We start from the raw sequence: 25,340 nt of genomic DNA on the forward strand, positions 1-25,340 counted from the left end.
CATTGACACTCTGCCATTTGATTCTGTTGTGTTGGGCCCATACTCAGCTCTGGTGGGTAGAGAGCAGTTCCATCATGATTCAGTGATAATACAGGGATTGGGTCTGTGGTGTTAGAATTAATGGGGTGCATTAGAATTAATGGGGTGTATTGTTGAGACAAAAGCTCTGCCATTATTACTCTGGAGCTATATGGGAAATGGGCTGCATACCACCACTGTTGGAATTCTCTCTCAAAATCAGTTGCATTTTCTAAATTTTTTTTTAATTTCAATGTGTAAGCTACACCCTTCCCCTTCTCTTATGGTTGTGGCTACCATAGATTTTATCTGCAATTGTGCTTGGATGCAGCTAAGAGCTAGTGCTGATTTCAGAAACTGTGGGATCAGCTCCTCCCTTACCCATGGAGGGCTGGTGGCCGAGCTCATTGTGCTGGGCAGTGAGGCAGTGGTTGGATCATGAGCTGTGCTGGATTCACAACAAAAAATGAGAGCTGCTTCTTTGGGTTTTGCAGAGCTTTAGGGGCTGGGTAACCCAGCCCTTAACAATCTATGTGAATTAGCTGCTCTTTAGTCCTGTTAACTTTATACCACACTGAATTGTGCATTGATTATGTACTTAGCCATGCAGCTGTGCTCATCTGGGTTAACAGCACCAGGAGTGGTGAGTGAGCTGTCCCGCTCCATCTCTTCAGAGTATCAGTTCTTCATAGTGCCATCATTCATTAGCTGGCTGGTTACTCACCCCTGTTTGACATGAGCCTGGTGTATCCAATTTTCTTTCCCTCCAGCACCAATGCATTTGTCCAGGGCTTTTATCCTCTAAGCGGAGTCGTAAATAAGTGAGTCTTAATTGATTGAGAGTTCCATGTAGTGGCCAAATTTCCTGGGGCCCCCACCAGCTGTCCCAGTAATATATGGCCATTCCTCCTGGCACAAGGCCACTGTGTGCTCTTTAGATAATTGAGCTGTACCATAAATCTTTTCTCAATTTTGCAATACCTTGGCCAAGGGCATCCCCTTTTCTATGCCGAGTTTGTTCCCTGTTACCAGAAAGAATAAAGAACAAGCAGCAAAAAAGATTGTCAGGGAGACCCCCCTGTGGAGTCAGGAGGTTCAGAGAGGAGTGTAGGTGCAGCTGGGTTCAGTCTTGGTGTCAGATTTGGCCAACAGTTTGTACTTGAAGAATTAGATTTCCCATTGCTATGAGGGACTTGAACTCTATTCTTACAAGTGGAATTGAATCCCTTTTTCTGTGTGCACATTACTGTCTGATGAGGCTCTGAGAGTGACTCAAACCCACTGCAGGACCTTCTCCAAATCTGCCTGGGGAGTTTTAACACTCACCCTTCAATGCCTCCTGCTCCAGAGGTACTGGTGAACTCACCTGGTACCAGCACTTGGGTGTTGGGAGACGAGAAGTTGTGAAAGTTTCCTTCAGCAGTTTTCAGTTCCAAGAAAAATTAGTGTAATAATGGAGTGGCACAGTAATAGGAACAGCTTGAGCTGGGTGCCTCCAGCCAGGGACCCAAAACACAAAAATCACTGAGCCTTTGTACCCTCACAGTCAATGCACCCATCCTGCATCCACTCTTGGTGTGCTTTGCACACACCCCTTGGTCCAGTGCTGGATGGTCAAGGACCTTCTTGCTCCCTGTTGGATTCTTTCTCTGTCTCCAGGTGGGTGTTGGCTGCTTTTATTTGGCTGGGTTGCAGCTTCTGCTGTGACCCAGAGCTCACACTGCTCCCAGGGCCTCCCTTCATGTAACTGAGCAGGAGTTCAAGCTAAGTTCAGCTTTCCTAGGTGGAGCTTGCAGCTTGTGGCTGAAGACTCCAGCAGCTTCAGCTACTCATGCTAAGGAGAACTACTCAGACAAAAGAATGCAGTTTGAAAGAATGCAGTGAACTAAATTAATTTACCACAGTCCTGTTGCTCCTGACAAGGAAGGTGGATGCTGGTTTTATTTCATATGTAGTAGCACTAATGTTTTGCTTAAAAGAATCACATTTCTTTTACCCATTTCCAGCAAAAAGCAGCTTGGGAAAAATAACTGCTGCAGAATAGAAGTGATAAGATTAAACGCACTGTTAATGCTAAAACTGGAGTTCACATAATTATCTTATTTCATGTTTTGCAGTTTTATTATGATTGTATCCCAGGTTGGTTGAGCCTCACAGAGCTTAAAATGAGAAGGGTGGGAGCAAGAGACTGAATTGTTTCTTATGGACAAACTTGAAATACACTTAATTTTAAGATTGTCTGTAGACATTAGAAACCTGTGAGAGTGTGTTTGATGTTGACAGTGCAGATTAATCACCCAAAGTAAATGTCAGCAATATGAGTCAGGTCAGATAACCACTGTACCTTATGTCAGTCAATTATAAAGCATATTTTTAGTGATGGAAGACCTTTTTTGTACTTCAGTAACAAAGAAATGATCACATGTGAAAAATGATCACCTTTGGAGCAATTTAGTCCTGACTGTCCATAGGTACCTGTTAACAGGCCAGCAGTTGGATTAAATGAGGCTGGGAATGAATCTGCAGCATGAATCTGATCTAAGCTTTATTCTTAAATCCTAATTTTCCAAAGTAATGTAGTTTCAGTCATTTCATTAACTAGTAAATAATGATTTTAGCCTTCTTGTTTTCTTACACTGCTGCAGGAAAGTGAACAATCCTCAAATGTAAAAGCTGGAGATTAATACAGTTTTAATTGATCAAAATTGAGTGCAGGCACTTGCTTTTTTCAGCATCTTGTATGGCACTGCAGCTGTTTGAGGCATCTTCTGATTGGTGTCTGTGCCAAAAGATCCTTGTGTTTGTACTGGTAATAGGAGAATCATTGCTTTCACTTTCCTCATTCAGCCATCAGCTAAAAATACTGTTTAAAAAATTTAGGAGATCTTAAAACGTTACTTCTCCAAACTGGTGGGCCTAAAACTCAGTTTTAATTGAGAGTTACTTAGAGAATTCAGCCAAGTGCAGACCTCTGTGCAGATGACTGAATCAGACAACAGCAAGAAATGTAGCTTGAGGAAATTTGGGTCATCTCCAAGCACGTTCTGGTGGTGAAGAAGCAACTGTAAGTGCAGCTTTGTTCGTGTCTCTTGGCTAAGTTGTGTAAGGTCATCTTGGTATCCTGGATGATTTTATAACCTGTTTCCTAACAAATATAGAAGAAACTTGATGTCTTCACTGCTTTCCTTCCAGCAGCTTAGAAATAGCCAGTGTTTCCAGCCAAAATTTGAGGATGGAGTATGATTTTGCTAAGACAAAAAGCCTTCTACAGTATCTTGCAAGGGCTGTTATTTTTTTCTCTCTTCTGTAACTGATGGATTATCCTGTTTGTGTTGCTGATGTTTTCAGAAAGTGCTTTCTGCTGGTCCATATGATGAAAATAAATAAAAATAACCCCTTTGCCCAAAGGATTACAACCTTATGGATTTGGGAAGGTGGAAGAAAAGCACTTGTGCTTAGCTGTACCTGGAGAACAGAGGGAAGATTTCTGTCTGGAATTGTCATTTGAGGTGCCTTTTCAGTCCTCATGTGCTTTTAATTGTAGGTTGCAGTCTAAAGAACTCATTTCAACATACCTCACGTATACTATGACACTTGAAAAGCTGCTCTGAGTAGGCAGTGTTGTCAGCTATGAAGAACAGGCTTTGAAGTGTTTGTTTTAGTACTTTGAGATTTATATCTTGAATTCCAGAGATCTTTTGCAAGTGAAAATGTGAATACCTTTGCTTGGGGTAGCAAGTTAATCCTAGGAGCAGGGTATATTCCCACATTTCTGGGGAGAAGAGAATGTTCTCAGTAGCACGAAATTGCATCTATTTCTGTACTAAAATAAAAAGAGCAGGTCTTGTATTGGCTGTGGTTTCCAGTCCTGTTTTGCTGTGCTTTGTCTGTATCTGCTCCCAGCAAGTGTGGCTGGCCTCAGTGATAAAAATAAACACAGAATAACTGAATTGCCCCTCGAGCAAACAGACTGAGCTCCATGCAGGGTCAGACCAAGTGTGTCTGTCTGGCATTCCCAGGATGTGATGCAGGTAGATGTGAGTCCTGGACAGGATCAGACAGAAACAAACTCAGGGTTTGTGCTGCTGATGGCAGAGCTGGTGGTGCCCTGACGAGGGTGGGGCTGCAGCTGCCCTGGAGAGGAGCAGGAAGGGTCACAGGGCATGGCAGAAAAACAGGCTGGATGTGGAAGGTCAGGAGTATTGCCTGCTGTCTGATGGCAGATTAAGGAGCCACTGCAGAATTCCTGCTGTGCTGGTCCAGGATCAGCTTCTGAAGGTGTGAAATGCCTGCTCTTAGTGTGAGGTTCATATCTGAGTTCTGTTCATGTGTTAACCTACTCAAGGGCAGAGCCAATGGATGACCAGCAGCCACAGAAACTGCCCAGGGTCCTCAGGTTCTTTGGTTGCCAGAGCCAACCCTTCCAGCTCACCTTTTCTGAGGAGAATTCTGAGACATTTTCAAGCTCTCTTGCAGTGTCTGTCAATAGTGTTTTATCAGTTTGTGGATATCTGGTAGGACAGAACTAAACTTTCAAATTGTGTTGGACAAAAGAGTGATGTGACAACTCTGTTCCTGACTCTACTCCCTCATTATTGCCTATTGCTTTTCCTTCATACTTATCTTTCAATTGAATGTAAAGAACTTCTTAAGTGCAAAATACTGTAAGTATTGAATTGGAAGATCTCTTTGTCAAGCTCTCAGATTTTTTTTTTCACATATTGCTGGTGGGAAAAGAAATTATTGTTAGGAAGAAAACCACTTAATAAGGATACTTAAAAATGGAATGGTGCCTAAGAGGCTTTGTCAATAAGCAGTTTTGAGGCCACGCTCTGAAGAACAGCTTAGATGTCCCAGAGGATTTTTACAGCTCTGCCAGTGAGTCTAATTACAGATAATTCTGCTCTCCCTTAAGTCATGCCTCAGTTGGATCCTTCCATCAGCCTGGCTGCTGGAACAGCAGTGTTAATATTGCATTTTGCAGTTTAGTTAATTGGCTGTGATGTACACTGAAGTTACATACATGTGGGATGAATAAATTGCTGCTTGTCTGAATCAGATGGATCATAACAGTTTGTGGGTTTGTGTTTTTAGGGATTATGTGAGGAGCGAACTGGAATCGGGCTATGAAGGACCAATGTACCTGGAGCCTCTCTCCATGAACCGGTTCATGACTGCTTTAGTAGGTGAGTGCTTCAGAGAACTGAGGGGAGAGAGCTCTGATTCTCTTCATTGGAACATATGCATGTTTTACCTCTTTGTTTCAAATCTCTTTTATTGCTTTAAATTGTTATGCTTCTTATTAATGTGCAAGAGGCACGGGAGGACAGCTGTATCCTGCCTGCCTTTTTCTATGCCACTGATTTACCAGTACCCCCTACTTGCAGATCTGAAATACTTTCCAGGTCTGTTTGTTATGCTCTGCCCCTGTTGTCCTCAGACTATGCAGTCTGATTCACAACAACTGGAGTGTCTGTAATGACCTTTATGTGGAAAGTACTGTAGAAATTTCGATAGTTGAGTGCATTTGTAGTGTTTTTGTCAGTTCAGGTGTTGTACACATAAATTCTTCATTGGCTTTATGGCTAAACACGGTCATTCTCTTACAAAATCTGATGAAATACATTGATGGGTGTGAGCATGGGACTACAGGCTACTGGTTTTTTTACAGAGTCCTGAGGATATTTCTAATTAAACATATTTAAATTGTTTGATTAATGGCAGAGATGACTTCCCTACCTAAAAATCCCAGATAAATCACGAAGAATTGGACTTCCCAGAGTGTTTCCTTACCCTTTGAACTTTGACTGGAAGAGAATAAATTCACTGTTAAGGTTGCTACACTAAACCATATGTTCTCCTGAGAGGATACTGGAATACACACACACACCATGTGTATTTTAAAATGAAGCCTGAGACAAGCTTGCAAGAAAAATCTTCCTTAATTCCTTTCACTAAGATCTGTGGTTTCCATCAGATTATTGACAGATTTAGTCAGCCATGTACTACTGTTGGCAAAACTCAGCTGCTTTCTGTTTACTTGCAGCTGCTACTGGCAGATAAAAATGAGTTTACCACTTTACAGTGTGTTAGGTCTGACAGAATTTACCCATCTCCTGTTTGCCTGCATCTTTACTTTCAAATGTGGCATTTGTCTTTGATTTTAATATTTTTAATAGAAGCAATGCTGGTAATTTTCAAGGAAAGATTATTTAGGTATAATTTTCTCTCTTCTGAATGTCTGGGTACACTTCTCTCTCTTCTGAATATCTTGTCAAATGATGCCAAAGTACAGCTAAAGCTTTTGGCATGTTTTTTATGAGAAAATGTTTGTAATTAGACCTGTGAATCTCTCCCAGGTGCAGTGCAGGGTTCCATGGTAAAGCAGAATCCCACAGAAAGCATCATGCAGGCCTGGGCAGGAACAGATCAGGAGGCATTGTGTCATTCAGTAACACCTGAAAACTAAACCAAGAGTCAAACCCAGCATGCTGCATCTAGGTTTTAATAGGCACTAAAAACAAGTGAGAAAAAGATAATGGCTTTTTTCAATTCAATGCAGTTTTGGGTTGTGGTGGGTATCAGACTAAAGTGTCCCCTTACTGTAATTGTGTTTCAGAAATAGGTGCTTGTGACTGTACTAGCAAATGTGTATGTGTTAACATATTTAATGTCCCCATTGTTAATTGTCCTTATCCTTTCAAAGCCAACTTGAAAATGTAATTTTGGTCTTGATGACAAGCAGTCATCTTTGGGGAAGACTTGTGAAAGTGGCCTGTGAGTCTTGACAGTGTTTTGTATAAATATGAAATGTTTTCATTTGTTGTATACAAGATTTGTTGTATACAAGGTTATTTATTCAGTGGAGTTTCAGGAATACACTGAGTGGTGTCATCTTCACAGCAAAATGAATGTACAGGTGCTTTGCTCCATCTTTTTCTCACACATCCTGACAGGGTGTTGTGCTGCAGCACTGCTGACAGGCACCAAAGCAGGTGCATGAGGGAATGGAATAATGGTGCTGCTGGTACAGCTCTGGTTCCTGAAGTTCTGGTCAGAGTTAAGGGAATGATGTACAGCATCAGTGGGTTCACAAACATAACCTTTGTTTATGCTTTTGTTCATTAATACTTTCTGAATGGGATCTCACAGTCATTTCTTCCCCTGTATTTAACTCAGTCTGATGACTATTGTCTGGGGATAATAATGTGTTCCTAAGTGCTGGATGGGACAAATAAATGTTTTTAAAGATGGCCCCTTAGATGAGTGAGCCACTTTGGAGCACAGCAGCTGTGAGCTTCTCAAAGCTGCTGGGGGATTTTGCAAGTGATGCTACCACGAAGACTTGCTTTTTCTTATGGCACAGTAATGGGGTTTTATATTAACTTCAGGATACCTTGGTTTTGAGTAAGCCACTGATGTAGCCAGGGAGTTTGTCAGCATCAGCTTTTTAAAATTGTGAATGAAACAAAGATGCTTCTCTACTCCAAGTGGCTGTACCATGTCAGCTTTCTTGTTGAACATTTTCCATTAGCTTATGAGCTGAGAGGCTCTGGCTATCTGTCAGCAATGTTTAATGTATCTGTGGAGGTTTGGGGAAGGGAAAAGAATGGGCAGGAAGTTCACACAGTGGATTTCTTCCTCATTGCCTCATTCCCTAGCAGAGGACCCTGGCTGGTGTCTTCCAGGGCTGTTACAGCTGTTGGGTTCATTTGTGTCTGTCAGTTTTCAGGCCACAGCATTTCAGTTTTCAGGGTGCAAACATTCACCTGGATTTCATAGTCATAGCAGATACCTCGAGTGTTCAAATCTGTGATTTGATGTGAGGTTACTTTCTCTGGCTGATCCTGCTGTGTGAGGTTGATGACTGATGCTGTGCAGCCCCACCTGCAGATAAAGTGTGATTTACTGCAGAGGGTAAATCTCTGGCTGTCCTGAACTAAGGTGCTGCTACCTCAGTTTAAAATGGAAGTAACATCACTCATTTTGGATGTCACCACTCACATTGGAGACATTCATGCCTTTGCTGCAGGGGTTGAGAATTGATAAGGTGCACACTTCAGGGAGGAGGTTGGAGCTTCCAGAGAAAGTGCTCCATGTATTTCCTTTGATGGTGTGTACAATTCTCCTTCCCATGACAAGTAACTTTTGACAAGTGTTTAAATTAAAAGGGTGGGAGGGCCAGAGCTGAGCAGGGATGAGGAGCACACTCCACACATGGCTGTTGGAGGAAAGCAGCTTCTGCTGTTTACTGAGACTGAACTCAGGCTCTAATCTGTGATCTGAGAGCTCCAGAGAGAGCGCTGGATTGTTTAATGTGGTGCTGTTGCAGTATTTGATTTCAGATGACAACACTCTTATTAAATGCTGAAGAGCACATTGGATGGTGGTGTTTGTGTCCCTTTGTGTGTGAGGCTGAGTTGCCGTAGTTACCGTGAGTCGCAGAAATCCTCGCAAGCTGCCTGCCAGGCTCCTGAATATGACAGCACAGCAGTGAGCTGCTGGTGTCTGAAATAGGCTTGTAGCAACGTGTGTGTGGGCAGAGAACAACAAAGCAGAGGGAGAATGCTTCAGAGCTGGAGTCAGCTGAACGTTTAAAGAGATGAGTAGAGTAACTTTCTGGGAGGCTCATAAGACCCAGTATGCTGATAGTGTCATGCTGAGAGCAAGGGTGCTTGTTCTGCAGAGGAATCTGCTAATTCAGAAATACATCTGTCAAATTGACAGTAGGAATTTAACTTGAAAGGGGACAGCGTTCAGGAGGGAGAACTTTGTATGCTTAAGTAGTAGAGATTAGAGATTGCTTTCAGCTCAGTTGCAGTTATTTTGAAAGCAGAAGTCTTTCCCTAGGTAGGGAAGCTTGGCAGAATGAAAGCAAAACCCCGGTACTGCTGTTTCTCCTCTGGCAGCCCATCCAGAAGGGCTTACAAGGTCAGTGAGCTTATGTGAGCACATGGAGCTCATGCTGACCTAGAGATGTTTCTGGCCTTGGTCAGGTTCCTCTCTTTTCCTAAGGCCAGCTTCTGGTTTCAGGGAAAGTTATGAAATGCAAACATGGCCTATTTTTTGGCATATTATTTGAAATTTATGGCATATTATTTGGCATAAATTATGGCATATTATTTGAAATTTATGGCATATTATTGGAAAACAGACCCTTCTTCACCATCTATGGTAATTTATATCAAATGTCACAATAAGTGGTGCTAAATTCAAGTGCTAATGCCTTGGTTTGGAACTACCTGATGTTTGCATTTCGTAACTTTCCCTGAAACAATTTTCCTTGCTGCAAAATGATGAGTGAGGGTTGTTCTTATCCAGGCAATGTGCATTTTACCCCATTCAGTTTCCTCTGGGATCGAGGGTACAACTTCAATGTCTCTGAAGGGAGCAGTTATACTGAAGTGGTCTTAATGCTTTAGAAATACCACCCTCCAAATCTGTGGGTATGTGGGGGAGATGTGCTCATGCTTGTGTCCCCACCAGCTCTTAAAGAGAATTTAGTTGTTAATTATCTGTCACTTGCAAGCTTCAGTGATCATTCTGAGCCACTGCCTCAGGGCGTTATGAAATTATTGAAGTCTCAGCTGCTGACCTGGCTGTTCTCCTGTTGCTGTTCTTGGTCAGTAATTCCTCTTGACAGTCCAAATATTGTTGCTCTAAAAGCCATTTGGGACCTCTGATTGCTTTTTTGTGTAGGTCAGGATGAAATAGTGTAGCTGGGCTTCAGAAAAGCTGCTGTGTGTACAGATACTGATGGGATTTCAGCTGAGCTGGGGGTGGTGAGGAAAAAGAGGGCTAGCTTGTTGAGCTATCCTCTGTATGATTTATTCCTGGGGCTTTATTAATCTGATTCTGCATGTGTTTTGGCTTTACAGCTGGCTAATCTGGGAAGTGAAAGCATTTTGGAAAGGGTAACTTTAGTGACCCAGCAAAAGACACGGAGAGGAGCCTGGTTTCGTAACAGAGATGTCCTAGTTAGAACCATCATAACGTGCTGGATGTTGATAACGGTGTTCTGGCAAGATAACGTATTAAAAATACGCTTTTTCCTGAAGGGGATAATCAGCTTGGTTCTGAACTGCTGTGTCGCGTTTCCAGGGCAGCTGGTGGTGTGCACGCTCTGCTCCTGCGTCATGAAGACCAAGCAGATCTGGCTCTTCTCCGCGCACATGCTCCCTCTGCTGGCTCGGCTCTGCCTCGTCCCGCTCGAGACCATCGTCATCATCAACAAATTCGCCATGATTTTCACCGGCTTGGAGGTGCTCTACTTCCTGGCATCCAATCTTCTGGTGCCCTATAACTTGGCGAAGTCCGCCTACAGAGAGCTTGTCCAGGTAGGATGGTGGATGCAGCCGTTCTGTTTTCTGAGCCTTTTATGCAGGAAAGTAAAAAAAAAAAACCACTTGACCTGTCTTCTGTGCACCTGTGCTTGTGTGCTAACTCATCCTTTCTTAGCCAACTGAATAAGCTCCTGTCCATAGCATCTTCTTTCTTTAATTTATGATAGCTTTGGATGGGTGAGCAGTTAAGACACGAGCCTGAATTATGCTGCTGGCCAGCTGAGCATGGCCACTTTGCTTGGACTTTGCTTCTTCCTTCCCAAATCCAGGCTAAAAGACAAGATTGTGTCACACTGGAATTTATTTACAGCCTCATTAAGTAAGGAAGGTAATCCTTGGGTATTCATTGTAGTAGCTGTTCATTTCAAGAAACACTTTCTGTATGAAAAGTGTTTGTAATTATAGAAGTGGTAAATTGTAAGTGACATTGAAGCTGCTTTTGAGTCTAATAATCACTGATTTGAAAAGTCTGTGGTATTTTCTTTAGAACAGCAACATTACTGAGACCTCAAACAAGAAGACTGATCTGACATGTCCATTTTCATAATGCTTGGACATCTAATAAAGGTTTAGTTCAGAGGACACAAAGGACACTTTCTCAGTGGTACAGACACATCACATTTGCTGTATTTTTATATTTTATGTATATATTTATATATATATATATATAAATATACATCCTTCCATATATTTCAGTCTAAAAGGATGGATGCTTACTTGGCTTTTGACTGAGCCACTGTTTCAGTTTTCACCACTGCCTGGATTTTTCTTCAAACCAAGGCACTTGGGTTTTTTGCCTTCTGCTCTTCAGTCCGGAAGCAGTCCGAAAACTAACTTGTTAAGCTCTTTCAAAACCTTCTTTAAAGCTCTTGTTTGCTGTCATATCTGTCATACACAAACAAAAACTTGGCAGCAGGAGGTGTGTGCTGTGCCAAGGTCTCAGCCTGTCATGGTGATCATTGGTGTCTGGTTATTTATTTTGTGTGTAGTTGGTCTTTAGAGCAGGATTATCCTTCTGTGTTTGTACAGCACCTAGCATTGGTCTGACCTCATCCATGGAATCACAGATTTGTTTAGGTTGGAAAAGAGCTCTGAGCTCATCAAGTCCAACCCCTCAAACATGTTCCTTAGTGCCACATTTATGTATTTTTAAAATCCATCCAGAAATGGTGACTCCACCACTGCCCTGGACAGTCCCTTCCAATGCCTGACCACCTTCTCAGTGAAGAAATTTTTCTGATATCCAGTCAAAGCCTCCTCTGACTTGAAGATTTGCTGATTTAAAATTTAATTTGGGAGCTAACTGGCAAAGCTTCAGTATCCTGTTTTCCAGTGAGAACAGAAATACTATGCTTACTGTGCATGAATGGCAACATTTGGGGTAAAACATGTCTGCACAGCTCAAAGCCTTGCAAAAGGTTGGAACCAGCATTTCCATTTTCCATGTACATGAATGGATGCTCATTTTGGCTCCCTGAAGCCAAATTCAGATTAGATGTGGATTTGAGACCTGTATCTGTTTTTTATTAGAAACGTTTAAAACACTTTAAAATCTTACAAATGTTTTAATTGCAAATACATTCCAGGTTGACAGGGGAAAATAGTTGTTTCTTGCTGATTTTTTTGTTTGTTTGTTTGTCAGAATTGAGTTCTAAATATTGCTGTTACCCAAGTCTCCTCCTCTCTAGAATTGCTTGTGTCCCCTCTCCCCTGTCCCAGTATTTCAAGTCTTTCCATGCCAGACTGTATTACAGTAATCCTGAGGAAATATTCCTTGTATCCCTGGCCTTTGGACACTGATCATACTCTTTCTCCTGGCTTTTTATGCAGAGGGCATAAAGTGTTTTTTCCCTTGGGAATACAGAAAAAATGGCAGAAAATTTGTCATGTGGCACTGGGTTTATAAGAATGTTGGATGCTCCTTTTCTAAATACATCTGATAGAGTTGCAGTGAATAGTTGGGAGTGATTTTCACATTGTACTAGCAAAACCTGGGGTTTTTGTATTTTAAAAACTTGCTGCTCTTTGCTTGTGTTGCTGAAACAGCAGAGAAAACATCAGCTCATGGTGTGTTCATGTACCTGGTTGTAACTCTGCTACAAATCAAGCCTGGATGTTTATTCCAGAGAAGGATATTGCCATTCCAATTCCAACTGGAATTTTTTTGTGCTTGTATTTCCATTGCTGTAACTCTGAGCAATTGTTGGTTTTCAGTGCCGTCTTGGTGTTTGTGAGATTACACACGAGTCCAGCTATTTTTGGCTGGATTTGATTGTGGGTTTGATATCAGTGTCAAAACTTAGTGAGTATTGGGATGTTAAACACCAGGAGCATTTCCTGAGAGCCCTAACAGGTGAACCAGGGCATTTGTGTTTTTTGTGTGTGCTAGGCTGTGCCCAGGGGTATAATTTAAAAGCAAGCCCAGAACCTTGGCTGCTTGTTTGCAGCAGAAGGTGCCAGAAATGTCTCAGGGTTATGAATCTGCATTGTGAGTGTAGCATGACCCTTTCCCAGTGTGGTGGAGCTCTGTGCCAGGAGCTGCACAGGATTGCTTGCCTTGCTCCCAGGCCAGGGGAGTCTCTGAGGGCAGGTGCACTTCCTTGACAAGTCTGCGAGCAAAGCAGGAGCTTGGCACCGTGTCCCTGCCAGCAGAATATTGCTTGTCCATCAGCCCCAGTGCTGCAGCAGGTCCTGTGAGTGTCATATCCCTCATGCTTGTCAGCTTTTTTAGCATTTCCAAAAATTTCCTTGCCTTGATGGATTCTATGGCATTGTGGGAAGCAGGTGATGAAGAATTAATAGTTATGAGCAGTTTCCTTTTGACCTAAGCGCAGCTATATGAAGTTCCAGCATCTTGGAAATGATTGCAACTTGGTCTTTGCAATGCAAAGGAAGCACTTTGAGCTTCAGAGTGTCCCAATATAAGTCTTAAGCATGAATTTCAAAGTACTTGGATTAGGTATATGATCCTTGTGAGATACTTAAGCATAAAATGTGGGGGGATTTACGTTTTTCCTTAAAAACAGGTCAGCAAAGTGGATTTACTACTTTTTAATGGCATGACTCATTTCAGTGTCTGATGTGTGCAGTGACTTGGCAGTAGCTACAGAGAAAACAACATTGGTGTGACTTAAACTGGGCAGGAGGATCTGAGGGGCTGGCATGACCCAGAGCCAGGTGTCCTCATCCCTCCAGCTGTGAGTGGGCTGAGGGAGCAGCTCCAAGCCAGGTGTTTGTAGGGAGGGACATTGAACTGGTCTGAGGGTTTGCTGCTGGAGTCAGGTACTTCTGCCCCCTGCCAGACAGACTGGAAATGTCACTGCTGAGCCTGAGCTCTGCCTTTGTCACAAACTGTTCTTTGATGTACCTCCTCTCTTCCTGTGGGATGGCTGATGTCATTGGATCATCCTTGCCTTCCTTGTGACTCTATTGTTGACTTCCCTTCTGTTATCAAATGCCAAGTGCCGTGACTCAATAACAAATTGTCCTTTTGTGTCTTCCCAGGTGGTGGAGGTGTATGGGCTCCTGGCACTGGGAATGTCTCTGTGGAACCAGCTGGTGGTCCCTGTGCTTTTCATGGTGTTCTGGCTCGTCTTATTTGCTCTTCAGATCTATTCCTATTTCAGTACACGGGACCAGCCTGCCTCCAGAGAGAGGCTCCTCTTCCTCTTCTTGACCAGGTAATTCAGGAGCCTGCAGATGGTTGGTTTTCTGTTTGAACTGTCTTCTGAAATTAATATCTGTGCTCTTTTAGAGATGAGATGTGGATATTGGCTTTATTGCACTTGGATACCCAGCAAGTATTTGTCCCTATTGCAGTGACCATGCATATAAACCCTGTTAAGCTTGTCCTGCAAAGGCATGGATCCCATTCAGGGCAGACATTAATAGAACTGTGGGAGAGCTCCCAAAGAAAGCACAGTATTCCTTTGAGGATGGAGTGGCCATAATTAAAGCTTTGGTCCAGAGGTTGCTTTCAGTATATAAATTGGTTTTAAGTCTGAGATATTTCAGTTGAAGTTCCATCCATCTGATATCTTACTCATGTTTGGGTTACTCTCTGAGCTTTGGATGTCTTGGCTGTCATCATTTTGTTGTGGGACACATTCTTGAATTCATCCAAGCAGCCAAAGCACCCAACTCCCAAAGCAGCTTTTGAGCCCACTGGTTAATGTGGCAGAGGTGTAAAGATCAGAAAGATACTGGATTTGTAAAAGCATTCTAAAGACATTAAAAGGTTTTATAGGCCATAAAGTTTTATAAAGTTTAAAGGTTGCAATATAAGGGATAGAGATCTGTGTTGGTGCTGTTACTGAGAGGCTGCATTTGAGGGATTCTCCTGGCTGGAACCTACGTGCCTTTTTCAGCTTTAGTACATGCAGAGGGAGCAGGAATGCAGGGCAGAGAGGAGCTGGGGGTGCTGCAGAAGCTGGGGTAGGCAGATGAGGTACAGTGCCATAGTGGGATGGGGAAAAGAGGGGTAATAGTTGTCTGAGCACAGCCAGCTAGCACAGGACAGTCTTTAGGGATCATGCATCATTAGTTCTGCTGTTGGATTCTAACTTTTCCAATCAGACTTTCCAGTTGCTGGGCTTTTTCTTGCCTTGCTGTATCTGTCTATGGTGCCATCCTGTAAGCTGTCAAAATTAATTATCATTAAGAAGAAATGCCAAGAATTTATACTGCATATAGCATTAAAATTGCTTATGGTGTCACCCTGCATTATGCAGAAGCACTGACTATATTCCTGCTTATTAACTAAACCACTGGGGTCTGAAATTTTTCTTCCAGTTCATTTCTTCTGCAATTTTTAAGTTTTGTTACAATAGAGGAGAAGCAGTCCTTTTCCTTGAAGTTGAGTTTATTCCTACATCAAATTGTTATATTTTATTTGTGGCCAGACAGCTTTGGGCTGGCCTGCGGCTCGGAACCCCAGCGGCAGCAGGACAGTGCCACCACGTGGCCCTGTGCTGAGGGCACTGCAGGATGTCACAGCACAGCCCTGCCTCCAAGGGGGAGCTGCAGTCAACTTATATCTTGGAAAGAAGTAATAAAATCCACTCATCTTTTTCTTTCATTGGAAGACTTAATGGCGGTGTAGAACTTCTAACATTTTCATTAAACCAGTCCAAATTTGCTTTAAAACCAACTTGCACAGTTAACAGGACAAAGGGAGAGCTCATGACAGTAATTTTAACCTTTTCTTTTTGTTTCTTTTCCTCTCTCTCCTGGCAGTATTGCCGAATGCTGTAGCACTCCATACTCACTGCTGGGATTGGTTTTCACAGTCTCCTTTGTTGCCCTGGGAGTTCTGACTCTCTGCAAGTTTTACCTGCAGGGTTACCGAGCGTTCATGAACGATCCTGCCATGAACAGGTAAGAACCTCCTTGTGCCCAGGGTCTGAAAAGAAACAGATGGAAAGGGGATTTCTATAAAAATACAGGGGTGGCATTGCAGTTTTTTGACTCTTGACCTTTTCACAGGTTTTTTGCATGCCAGTTTGTGTGCATTGAAAAGATTTGAGGTGAAAATACTTGTCACAGGCTTCTTGGGAAGATGGTTCATTTCTGCACAAATTCAGGGCTGTTACTTGGGATTTACAGTCACTTGTATTTTCATGAGTCACTGAAAAATTTTCGCATGCTTGCATAATATAAACACTTTGTATTTTCATTTCCTCATGTCCCCTCTAATCATGTATGAAACATTACTAATCTGTGAGACTTAAAACACAGCATTGTATGGATTGCTTGTAAATTGTTATGGGAAATAGCCAAAATGCTTTTTCTCAGGCTTGTCTCAACTTGTCTAATGTGAAATTGGGATCCTGACACTGCCTTTCCTGTTACTCCAGCCCATTACTCTCTGTAGAGACTTGAGACCATTTGCAAAATAATGTTTTACGTTTTGTTCCACCAAGATGTAGAAGCAGAAGAGGTATGAATTGGGGCTGCATAAGAGTAATCTATATAAAAACATCTTTTGGTGAAGTGTGTACTTCATTGCATCAAATAGTTGTGGTGATCCTCAGAGGATTAAAATCACTCTGAGGTTCCAAGACAGAAAGGAGTGGATAGGTTTAGGTACAGGGGGAATAAACTGAAAAATGGCAAAATTGGTAATTTGCCTAAACTGGGTCCTTAAAATGCTTTGTGCTGGGTGGTGTCTGAGCTGGATGTAGCCCAAATGCTGTTTGTCAGGAGCAAAATCTGCTGGTTCATAAGCCCAGCACTTCAGCCTTTCTGAAAACACCCCTCCCTGGTTAAAGCCTTCCAAGGGACACCAATGAAACCTAAAACCAGTGACATCTGAAAGGTTGTGACAGAAGCAGGCAGTTTATTTCCTGGTGTTTCTAGATGTACTTTTGAACCAGCATTGACACAGAGATGTGATTGTTTGGTTTTTGACTGTGTTGATCTGCAGGGGGATGACTGAAGGAGTCACACTCCTGATCCTGGCTGTGCAGACAGGTTTGATTGAGCTCCAAGTTGTGCATCGGGCGTTCCTGCTCAGTATTATTCTTTTCATTGTGGTGGCATCCATCCTTCAGTCCATGCTGGAAATTGCTGATCCCATTGTCTTGGCACTGGGAGCCTCAAGGGACAAGTAAGAGACTGGTTTCCTAAACTGAGAGTTACTCAATGTTCTTTTAGGAGGTGATAAACTAGTAATTGATGGCTTTTAGTACTTGTAAAGTTGCCTTGTTGTTTTTTCTGTGTGCACATTTCTTTCCTAGTCCAAGTTCTCTAGTTTTGTGGTTCCAGTTAAGCAAATCCAGGACTGTGCTCTCCCCACCCACACTCTATTGTGTGGGTTTGCAGAATGGTTTTTCTTAACCTCCTCTGCACTTGGGTGAGTTTCCCTCTAAGCAGTGATCTCACTCAGCTATTGAGGGTGGGAAATTTCTAGGAGTGACCTTGTGTTAAATATTGTAAAACCTATTTTTTTTTTGTGATCCCAAAATGATATGGTTTACTGGCACAAAATAAGAGGTGTTAGGTTTGCCTTTGCCTTAGTGTCCCGCATGTTTGGATTGTGTGGGATTGTTCAGTTTCATTTGTGTTTTGAAGAGCTCTATTGGTGCTACGTGGAGTTCTCATATTAATCTGTTCTGTTCTTTGTCAATTGCATTTGTGTAACCTGTGAGTGAAGAAATGAACAGAGGAGGTTTGTTTATGTGTAGAGTTTGTTTAGCTTAGAGATGTTCTGTGTGCAGCAAGTTAACTTCCAGGGTAGAAACAGAGGGAAAGGGAGCCAGGATAGGAGCATCTGCCCAGCTTAAACAAGCAGACTGTGGGGATATTGAGTTTTAACTCTTCTGCCAAATCTCCCAGGGAGTTCTAAATCAGCAAGAAACAGGATAAATTCCACTTCAGCTCTCTTCCTCCCTCACCCACAGACACAAAACTGCAGACCTCAAAGTCACTCTGATGTTCCTTCAGACTGTATTGAATTAATCAGTTTGTGCTGCTGTCCTGTGCCCCCAAATGGTTTGACTTTTTCTGTACCTCATCTCCAGAGCTAAGTGAGGTTAAAATACAACCTGAGGAACAAGTAGAGGTAGTATAGTAAATTACAGGGGATATTCTGAAAGCCTTCACAAATGGGTGGCTGTAAAAAGATTGATGGTGTGTTTAGGCTGGGGAGGAGATTAGGAAGAAGTAGGTAATAGGAGCAGAGTAAGGACTGGCAGAGATAAATGTTCAAGTCCTGCTACATTTCTTCTTTAGTGATGTCTGAATTGGGGAATATACTTCTAAAGGCAGCAGGGTTAAATCTGGTGATGAAAGGAAGTAGCTTTGCCCCACACGTATTAGCAAAAACATGAAGAAGAGTTGCAAGAATTATTTTATTTGGAGACCTCTTGTTTATTTAGAGAAGTGTCCAAACAGTTACCCATTTAATAATTTATTTTAATGGACTTCCATCTGTAACATTCAGCATCTCAAATACTTATTTTGCCCATAATTTTTGTGTTTCTATTGAAAACAGCAAAGGTCAAATGAGAGGGAACTTTCCACAGTTGTAGGCATGTGTGCAAACTGGAAATGAGAATGTGCCCAAGTAAAATAGAAACTCCTTTCAACCAGCTAAAGCCTTGAGCAATTATCTAACGTGCCTGCATCCAGCAGTCATTCTATTCTTATTCTGACACTCAAATCTGACTTGAAAAATTAAAACCTATTGTGTTGTTTTGCAGGAGCCTGTGGAAGCACTTCCGAGCAGTCAGCCTCTGTCTGTTCCTACTCGTGTTCCCCGCGTACATGGCCTACATGATCTGTCAGTTTTTCCACATGGATTTCTGGCTGTTGATCATTATCTCCAGCAGTATTCTAACCTCTCTTCAGGTAAGAAATCAGCCCTGTGAAGCCCTGCATTAACTGTGATCCTGTTATTCTAAGGGGGAAAATACATGATGAGAAAAGAACAGGAATAAGAGCAGGACAGAATTACAAGAAGTGATAAAAAAATCTCTTTCTGTGTCCTGTGTCTGAGGCTGAGGAGCTCCTGGGTAGGCTGAAAACAGAGGTGAATGGAAGTCTACTTCAAATTGTAAAGCCAAAAGGCTTTTGAGGGTGTGTAACTATCACAGTAAAAAGGTTTTTTCCCAGAGTACTCATTTATGTGTCATTACTTAGCTATAACTCTTTGAAATCAATTTGATGTTTGAAACACAATAGTGTAAACAGAGGAAATGTTTTATACCATAAGTATTTGTTGTTACTTGGGCTTTTTATTATTATTTTTTTTAATTGCCCATTAAAATGCTCAGTGCTCTTGTTTAATCAACTCAGCTTTGTTCTGGACTCAGGAAGGTGAAGAAGGGGAAGTACTTGGGAACAAGGTTAAATGCTCTGCAAGAAAGAGCAACTTTTATTTGCCTTGAAGTTCAGCACCAATTCCACTACTTTGAGCTTGCCTTCTGTCCAGCTTGGGAGCTTTGTGTGGACAGAGCTCAGTGGCCAGCACTGACTCAAGCTCCAGAAAGCTGAGCTCATGCTCTTGCACTGTGTTACAGGTGCTTGGGACCCTCTTCATTTATGTTCTGTTCATGGTGGAGGAGTTCAGGAAGGAGCCAGTGGAGAACATGGACGATGTGATCTACTACGTGAACGGCACCTACCGGCTGCTGGAGTTCCTGGTGGCTCTGTGTGTGGTGGCCTATGGAGTCTCAGAAACCATCTTTGGGGAGTGGACTGTCATGGGCTCTGTCATCATCTTCATCCACTCCTACTACAACGTGTGGCTGCGGGCCCAGCTGGGCTGGAAGAGTTTCCTCCTTCGCAGGGACGCTGTGAATAAGATAAAATCCCTGCCCGTGGCCACAAAGGAGCAGCTGGAGCAGCACAATGACATCTGTGCCATCTGCTACCAGGTGGGAATGGGAGAGTCAAAGGATTGGCTCAAGTGGAAATACCCCCAGACTAGCTTCAGTCTTCAGCTAATAAAATAAGTGCCTTGAATTATGTGTAATGAATAATATTGCACTCAGTAAGTTACTGGAATCACCCAGTTTTCTGCTTTGTGCAAATTGATTTGGAGTGTTGTCACCAAGATAATTCTTAGGAATGAAGAGCTTGGATGTGCCTAAACTGCCTTTTTTTTTATCTCCAGTTACACAGCAGACTCTGTCCTTAAGCTGCTTTGACACCTCTCCTGTTTGGGTTGAGCTGGTCTCAGTAGTAGCAGCAAATGTTCCCTTTCTTCATTACTGGAGGATTTTGTTAGGGAAAGACAACTTGTTCTTGATAGCTGATTTGTTACTATTCTGTAGAAGCAGCTCAGTCTCTACAGACATTGCTGCTTCATGTGCAGTGTCAGTTTTGTAGCAGAAACCTAATTATGAAAAGGTTAAGGGTCTTGCTAACATGAGCCAGCAGATGTAAGGACCTTAGACATTAATGCTGAAAGTAATATCTTTATCACACTTCCAGCTCCAGAGTCTCTTGAATAGAAATTGTAGTTATGTGTGACAGTGAAAGAATCACCCTCACATTAGTAGTGTGCAGTTAAGAGTGGATTTGGATTGGCTCCAGACTTGACAGAAATCCTTTGAAGAGTAAAACTGCCTGATTGAATGACAGTGTTCAAAACACCAGACTAGTATTATGTGGGTCTCAGCTGGCAGAGTTCATGGTGTCACTTCATTTCTGGTGGTGTTACATGTTGTATCTGTCGTTGTGCTGTTTTGAGTTGCGTGATTGTTTCTTGAGCCAACCAGTCCTATTATTCTCATCCTGAAAAGGTCATGTTTAATAATATCTTGCAAACAAGGGGTTTTTGCCTCATTTTTAGTGCCTGTGATAAAGAAAGCAAGCATATTTGAACTGTGTGTGCATCAGAGAATCATTAAGGTTGGAAAAGACTCCCAAGATGGAGTCCAGCCTGTGGCTGATCCCCATGGCACTGAATGCCAACATCCAGGCCTTCCTTGGACACCTCCAGGGACAGTGACTCCACCACCTCCTCTCCAGTGCCTGACAACTTTTTCTGTGAAGAAATTCTTACTGATGCCCAGAACAAACCTCCCCTGCCACAGCTTGAGGCCATTTCCTCTTGTCCTGTTGCTTGATCACTGAGAGAGGAGACTCAGCCTCACCTGGCTGTCCCCTCCTGTCAGGGAATTGTGCAGAGCCAGAAGGTCCCTCCTGATCCTCCTTTTTTCAGGCTGAGCCTTCCCAGCTCCCTCAGCTGCTCCTCATATGAAACATTGTGGGTGTGAAGGAAGGAACATTCCTCTTCTTCTCTGTGGACTGCTTCTGTCTCTTCCATGCCTGGTGAACCCATTAGAGACATGAAGTGAGATGAGAGGAATGGGATTACAAATAATAATGTATTTCTTTTTTTTTCTCTTTTTTTTGTTGTGTCTTTCAGGATATGAAAACTGCTGTAATCACTCCATGTAGCCATTTCTTTCATGCGGGTTGTCTTAAGAAATGGCTGTACGTGCAAGAAACCTGCCCTCTGTGCCACTGCCAACTGAAGAGCCCTTCACAGCTCCCAGGACTGGGACCAGAGCCAGTGCAGCAGCCAAATCCTAGTGCAGAGCAGAACACCAGGCCTGGAGATGCAGCTGAGCCTGGTGCTGAATGTGACCAGAGGCCAAGTGTGCAGGACAGCCCGAGCAGGGGCCAGGATGGACACGAGAGCCCCGAGGCCTCTGCCCAGCCAGGGGGGTCTCACAGCATGGACAGTGAGAGCAGCCCCTGTGAGGCCAGCCAGGGAGCAGCCTGTGCTGCAGAACTCCCTGCAGCCCCAGAGGGGGGCTCTGCTCCAGATCTGAGGGTTTGTGTCCAGCTCTGAGGCCACAGAGGATGACGTGGGAACAAACACATTGCAGAGATCCACGTTTGACTCAGAAGAAAACCAATCCTTCCACAGCTGTGAAAGAAGCGTAGCTATTAATGCTGGTCAAAATGTAATCTCCCATGCTGATTTTTATGGGCTGCTTGGTAGTGGTAACTCCAGTGAGATGTAGTAGAAATGACTCCAGAAGCTCTCTGAACTGTGGGCATAGGAAGGATGTCTGGGAATAAGTAGCAGTGCTAGAGTGTTTTCAAGATGTAGCTGAGGGGTGAGAGGAGTGAGGGGTCTGTGAGATGTTGTGGCCAGAGGCACAGGAGGCTGCCTGGGTTGTGGTCAGGGAGAGGAGTTGCACAGAGCCCTGTCCCAGCTCCTGAGGGGCGCTGGGGGCCGTGAGCTGCCCGTCTCTGGCAGATGGGCACCTCTGGTTGCTGACGTTTTTTACGGCACACAAGCAAAAATCAAAGATGTAACAGCAGTGATTGTACCAGGAGGTGGAAGCACTCTTAATACGTCGTGTGTATGCTTTGGGTGTTCTTGGGGCAGTTGCATTTGAATTTATGTAATCTATAGTGACTCTTGACTTTTATGACAGAGTCGTCAATATTTTGATGTATATGAAACTTTTGCTCATAATGGGCACAGTGTGGGCTGCATGAAGTAAACTAAAGCTCTCATGAACACTTTGCCTCTGCAGGAGGAAAGTGGGATGAGTTTTAGGGCACGGATAGAGGCCTTGCAGGACTGTGCTGTGTAATGTTAACCCTTGCAGCTGAATTAAACAGTATTAAACTCTGGCGATATTTGCACTTTGGGAATGAGTACATTACTGTGTATGATCAGACTCCGCAAATGCCACTTTTAAAAGCTGTTAATAGGTTTGCACCTTTTTTTCTTTGACAAGGACATGTCCATACTTAAATTTTTACATTCATCATGGCTTCAAGTAGAACAAGGGACTGGGGTGGGGAAATAGGTGGGAGTAGGGGGCAGGCAATTTTTTTATGTGAATTTTGATATGAAGAGAAATTAGTCACTTATTTATACGATAGGCTTGACTCAAGTGTTTTTCAAAGTCGGTATTCCTAATGTGAAATGTGATACTATTTTATTTTTAGTAGTAAATTTGGATGTAGACTGACAGACATAGCTGAATGTCTTAATAAATTACATTTGAAGATTTTTACACCTGGTTATGTGATTCTTGCACTGGAACTCCACAAGTACATGTTGAGAGGCTCAAGTAACAGCCCTCTGTTCCCCCTGATGAGTGAAACTCCCTATGCCTGTGTTCTCCCCCATTTCCATTTCAGTGCTCTGTGTCCTGGTGGTACCTCTTGCCCTCCCCTCTTCTTGTGAACAGATCTTGGCCAGTGCAGAACTCAAAGGCACATTTGCTCCTGGAGGCTGTGCCTGCTGCTGCTGAGCCCCAGACAAACCCCAAATCTGTTTCTTCCCCCTGACAGGATGGGAACATCAGTTACACCATCTTCTGCTTCTGTTGCTCAATTTTGTTTTCTTGTCTATTAATCAGAAATTTGGATTATCGTGTGCTTTCACTGATCATCCCAAAACTTTTATTAGCAGCTTGGTGTGTTTGGGGAGGGGAAAAATACTGAGAATATTTTCTTGAACTCTTCTCTCCTTTCAATCCATGGTCTGGGTCCTGCTCTTGCATGCATGCATTTCTGTGGAATTGAATCTTTTCTCAAAAGCATGTTTTGTCCATGCCCAAGCTTTCCACCTACATAATTTAGGCTGTTTCCATTCTTGCCACACTTTACAAGTCTGTGGAGTCGGGAAATGGGGATTTTCAGGGCAGAGCTGTTACAGTATTCTCCTTAGTATGGTGGGAAAAAGGCTTTCCCTTAACTCACAGGATGTGTTCGAAGGATACTCTCCTGAACTCTGCTTGCTGCCCCTGGATGTGGAAAAATAATTGAGTAATGGGAAACTTGGGATGGGATCCCCTCAGTCCATGGTAGGGAGGAAGTGTTACCCAAGTGGGAAGAGCCAGGCTTGGTCAGCCCTGGGAAGGGAGGCTGGAGGGCTCTGTGGGACACACAGGTACCTCAGGTGAGCCCAGGGAAGGGAGGGAGAGGAGCTCACCTGGGGGCAGAGGGCAGGAAGGAACCATGGGTCCATTGCTATCCCATGCTGTCACATCATTTTCATAAGTGCAGGAAGTGGCATGGAAAAGGTAACAACCCCCTGAGCTTTGCTTTCCCTGCTGGTGCCAAGGAGCCTTTTGGCCATGGACTTCGTAATTTATAACCTGAATTATTCATAGCTAATTGGTAATGCCAGAGCTGTGGATTTCCAGCAATGTGGGTGAGTGCACCTGGAGGCTCCCTGGGAATCAAAAATCCAGCAGCAGGTTCAACAAACAACTGCCTGCCAGGATTGCAGGATGGAAACGTGGATGTGGCCCTGGAGGGGAGCCTGGCAGAGCAGGAAGGTTTGTGACCTTTCAGGAAAAACGATGCTGCAGTGTTCCCACTGGAGTGACCCACAAGTGACTGCTCTCTGCTGGGGAAGGTGCTGCAAGACCTGGAGGCTCAGGGAGCCCTGCACCCTGCAAAGAGGGGCATGGAAACAGCTGTGATGCTGAAAAAATGGTGCTTAAAGGGGGAAAAGAGAGGAAGGGGAGCAGAGAGAGGCTTGCAGAGCTCACAGGAACAGGGCTTGAAAGGTGAGTTACATCCATGAAGGGCCAACACTTTACAAAGAGTTGTAAGAGCAAAGTGGGTTGGAGTGTGTCCTGTGCTGCAGGGTGGATGAGGCACAGCAAACTGGTTGGTAAAATCTGGACTGGAAAATTTAAAGGAAGTGGTGAGCGTATTCATTTTTTTGCTTCATTTTTGGTTTTTGGCAACTCAGAAATGCTGGCAAGATACCATTTTCTGAAAACTAGGGACAGCTATCTCTAGGAGAAACTCAAAAATATGCCTGCAAAGAATGGGGGTGGGTGGGAAATAAATACTGATAAGGCAAGCAGGCCATATCTTGCAGGTCAGGAAGTTCAGGGATGAAGTGAGAACTGCCAAAACTGAGGCCAGCTTAGATCTTGCAGGAGAAATAAACTTGAGCAGGAGGAAAAGAGGGAAGGCTGCTCTGGAGGAATGAAATGAACCGTCTGTCTCAGTGCTCTGTAGAGCATCCGGGTGAGCACTCCTGACCTCTGTGCTCTGTCTGGTGCAGAACTCCCTCTTGCACACTGCTTTGAGTTGATTTTCTATTTCTCTGCAGCTGTGCATGAGTAAATGGGAAAAAAATGCTTTTGGAGTGTTTATGGTCAGGGTGTAACTGCAGGCTGAGGCTTGAAATGGTTTTCATGTGGACTCATGATGGTGGTGTGATTGATGAACATTTGGACTCAAAAAGATGCTTCCAGCTAGGTGATATAATGGGAACAGTTGGGGATTTTCTGGCTGGTTGGTTTTTTGTTGGGAATAGGAGTGCTGATCACATGGTGCGGTGGTTGTGTCTAGTCAGTCCTATCGGCTGTCCCAGCTCTGGGCTCAGGGAAATAAATGGATTTACACGAGGTGGGATGGCTCCATGAGGAGAGAAACAAGCATGTGGTGAGGGGTTTGATTTGAAAGCCTCCCTTTGAGCTGCATTGCTCTCAGCTCCTTGGGCTTTTGGCAATTTTGCAGCAGAGGAATCTATTT

The 25,340-nt window shown here is 43.4% G+C and overlaps 1 protein-coding gene across 2 annotated transcripts in view; it reads left to right on the forward strand.

The window, feature by feature from the left end:
• Positions 1-22,852, forward strand: part of RNF145 (ring finger protein 145) — a 44,630-nt gene extending 21,778 nt beyond the window's left edge. For both annotated transcript variants that reach the window (XM_054288108.1, XM_054288109.1), the window contains exons 4-11: positions 5,113-5,204; positions 10,120-10,355; positions 13,866-14,041; positions 15,597-15,737; positions 16,786-16,968; positions 18,563-18,710; positions 19,382-19,738; positions 21,238-22,852. In XM_054288108.1, the coding sequence (XP_054144083.1) occupies positions 5,113-5,204; positions 10,120-10,355; positions 13,866-14,041; positions 15,597-15,737; positions 16,786-16,968; positions 18,563-18,710; positions 19,382-19,738; positions 21,238-21,666 (1,762 nt within the window). In that variant the 3' untranslated portion in view covers positions 21,667-22,852. The remainder of the gene's footprint in view (positions 1-5,112; positions 5,205-10,119; positions 10,356-13,865; positions 14,042-15,596; positions 15,738-16,785; positions 16,969-18,562; positions 18,711-19,381; positions 19,739-21,237) is intronic.
• Positions 22,853-25,340: the final 2,488 nt, after the last annotated feature.

This window comes from Melozone crissalis, unplaced genomic scaffold (genome assembly GCF_028551555.1).
Source record: "Melozone crissalis strain CALT ecotype California unplaced genomic scaffold, PUWL_Pcris_2 ptg000061l_1, whole genome shotgun sequence".
In the NCBI taxonomy this organism is placed as follows: domain Eukaryota; kingdom Metazoa; phylum Chordata; class Aves; order Passeriformes; family Passerellidae; genus Melozone; species Melozone crissalis.